This window comes from Pteropus vampyrus, unplaced genomic scaffold, assembly GCF_000151845.1.
Source record: "Pteropus vampyrus isolate Shadow unplaced genomic scaffold, Pvam_2.0 Scaffold2, whole genome shotgun sequence".
Taxonomy (NCBI): Eukaryota; Metazoa; Chordata; class Mammalia; order Chiroptera; family Pteropodidae; genus Pteropus; species Pteropus vampyrus.
Window position 1 is genome coordinate 9,129,312 of NW_011888783.1, and position 2,669 is coordinate 9,131,980.

Here is a 2,669-nt window from a genome sequence, read left to right on the forward strand (position 1 = left end):
TGTTTATTTCAAGAGGGGGCTAAGTTCCTTTCCCCAGCTACTCCTAAGTGCCAATGCTGGAGAGCAGAGTTAAAACTATATTGGGAAGATGGAGGAAGAGAAAGATACAAGTATGCTAAATCCTCATCTATCATAACAGGAAATCAAATGTCAATTTCTAAATTAATACATTTTAAAAGCACTATAAGCAAATTACTTAAATATCTGAGAGAGAACTAAAAAAATAGAAGTTAATAAAATGGTTGACTCAACATATAACAAAACTGTTTTTGCACTTATCTTTTGTCTATTTCTAGGAAATCTACACTTAAGATACACACCTCAACAATATGAAAATACATATATACAAAGTTTGCACTGCAGCATTATTTGTAATTGCAAAATATGGTAAATAACCTAAATGATACTAATTTGGCCAAAATGGTATTCAAAAATACTGTGTATAAATGGCACGTGAATACATTTCTCTTTTAAATTCTAACTCTTGAGGCTGGGCGGAGTTTTTATGCTAAAACTTTTCACACCAAGGCATGCCAGCTTTTGTTGCCAACTAGTTATGGTTTAGGACTGAAAACTATATTCTAGAGTTTAATTGGAGAATTGCTGTCTGGGTTCACTTTTTATGGCTGATCCCGTAGTGGATGAATTGGCCTACTTGTGAGAGAACACATTTCATGTAGCATAGACCTGTGTGTGGGTATTTATCCACTGGATTTATATAGTGTATATTTTTTCTCAAGTGAAAAATGTTAACAAATATTTGCTTGAAAATAAGTTAACAAATTTAAATACCAGGACAGTAAACAAAAGGAGAAAGAGTAAAGATAGACAAGAGGGGAGAAGGGAATATGGTTACTTGGAAGAAGATAGAGAATGAAGCAAAGACACCGCCCCCCACCCCCAAACAACTCAGTCAGCTTAGCAGGCAATGTAACTGATATAGTAAACAACTGAGGTTATTTGATTTTGGTGCTAGAAGGCACAATTATTACTGTTGTAATTTATTTTAACAAAAGAGAAAACGTGGCTTTTATTTTTGTCATTTTATATAGCAGATTTAAACACATCTAAGTATTGTTCAGTTTTATAAAGCTAAAGTATTTACTTTGCAAACTTCTCAAATTTCACATGCAGAAAGTCATGCAAACTAAATGAATAAGCTATCAACTCTTTAGCACCCTAAAGTACTTCAGCAGCTCTTGAAGGTTATTAAGTATTAAACAAATTTCTTTTGCTCTTAAAGACCTAAAAATCTACCTTGTTAGACAACATATGAAATAATTATAGATGGATAAAAGTTTGTTTTCTTATAAAAACAAAGTAAGTTATGTGGTAGAGAGATACTTTTAGAAATTGAGAAATCAATGTGAGTAAAGAAGTCAGCAAAGTCTTCAGGAAGACAAAGTTTGAGTTTAAAGGATGAGAGATTTGGGGGAGATAATTTTGTTTCAAATTAAATTTTACCATGTGCATCAATTACCACCTCAGTCTAATGTTCTGTATTACAAAAGTAGACAATTACCACCATCACTAATTCATTCAAACAGACTTCCGAACCACTGGTCTCTGTTGCAGAGTTCCTACTCTTTTGACCTCTTCATCCCCACTAGTTCCTTTGGGGCTCTCTCTCATCTCCTGGATTGAGTAGCACTTTCTCTTCAAAGTCTCTACAAATAATTATTCATAGGCTTGTGAAACTTGAAAACAATACTACAGCAAAAACTTAGGTGGTTGAATCCTTCCCAAATCTCTACTCTCAAACCAAGAGTTTTTATTAGAACTTAATTTGTGCCTCCAACTTGTGGCACTTTGGGTTACCTAGAATGTTTCTAGGCCCAATATGTATGTAAAGCTTACGGCTGAGACGTGCAAAGAATCTTCGGAGTTGCTCTTAGGTTCCCTAGAGAATTGAAGTCAGGTAACATCAAGAGGAATGATGGGTTCTACCCAGTAACAGAGGCAAGGGTAAAGAAGACTGAACTCTTAGGAACATGGAAGCACATCTGAAGCCAAGGGAAAGTCTGTGCTCTGCCTAAGAACACAGAAGGAATTGAGAGATGGGGGTATATATGTATTCCAGGCCATGTGATTCTATTCTATATAACTATTTACTGTTGTATCTATAGTGCCTTGGATTTACCATACATGTGTCTTAAATGAGTAATATTATTCAGAAGTCTTCAGAATCATCTGGTAAAGATGCTACCAATGCACAAAATTCTCTTAAAGAGTTTATAGGAAAAAAGCCATTTTTTTTAAAAAAAAATAAACAAGTTTTTGTTATCAGAAGCAGTACTGAGGGAATAACATTAGGCTTTTGAGCTGCAGAGAAAGGGAATAACATTAGGCTTTTGAGCTGCAGGTCTATGCTACATGAAATGTGTTCTCTCACAAGAGATTGATGAATCCATGGTAGGAAAGAAATTCAGTGCAGGAAAGAGCATCCCTGAGAAGAGTGACCACTGACTGTTGGCTTTTGGAAGCTGTGGTATCCATCAAGGGCAAGGGCTAGGTGCTGCCAGTCAAGGGACTGGCCCTTGCGAACAACAGAGAAGGTCCCTTTAGGAACATGATGTAACCTGCCCCTTCAGGCAGATTCAGTCAGACAGCCTTTGCAGAAGATGGCGAGTCCTCTGTGTATTATCAGTCTTTGCTTTTGTTAGTCTGGT

The 2,669-nt window shown here is 36.0% G+C and overlaps 1 protein-coding gene across 1 annotated transcript in view; it reads right to left on the reverse strand.

The window, feature by feature from the left end:
- Window positions 1-1,667: 1,667 nt before the first annotated feature.
- DNAJC10 (DnaJ heat shock protein family (Hsp40) member C10) overlaps window positions 1,668-2,669 on the reverse strand; it is a 67,129-nt gene continuing 66,127 nt past the window's right edge. The window contains exon 23 of the mRNA XM_023528427.1: window positions 1,668-1,748. Within this exon, the coding sequence (XP_023384195.1) occupies window positions 1,668-1,748 (81 nt within the window). The remainder of the gene's footprint in view (window positions 1,749-2,669) is intronic.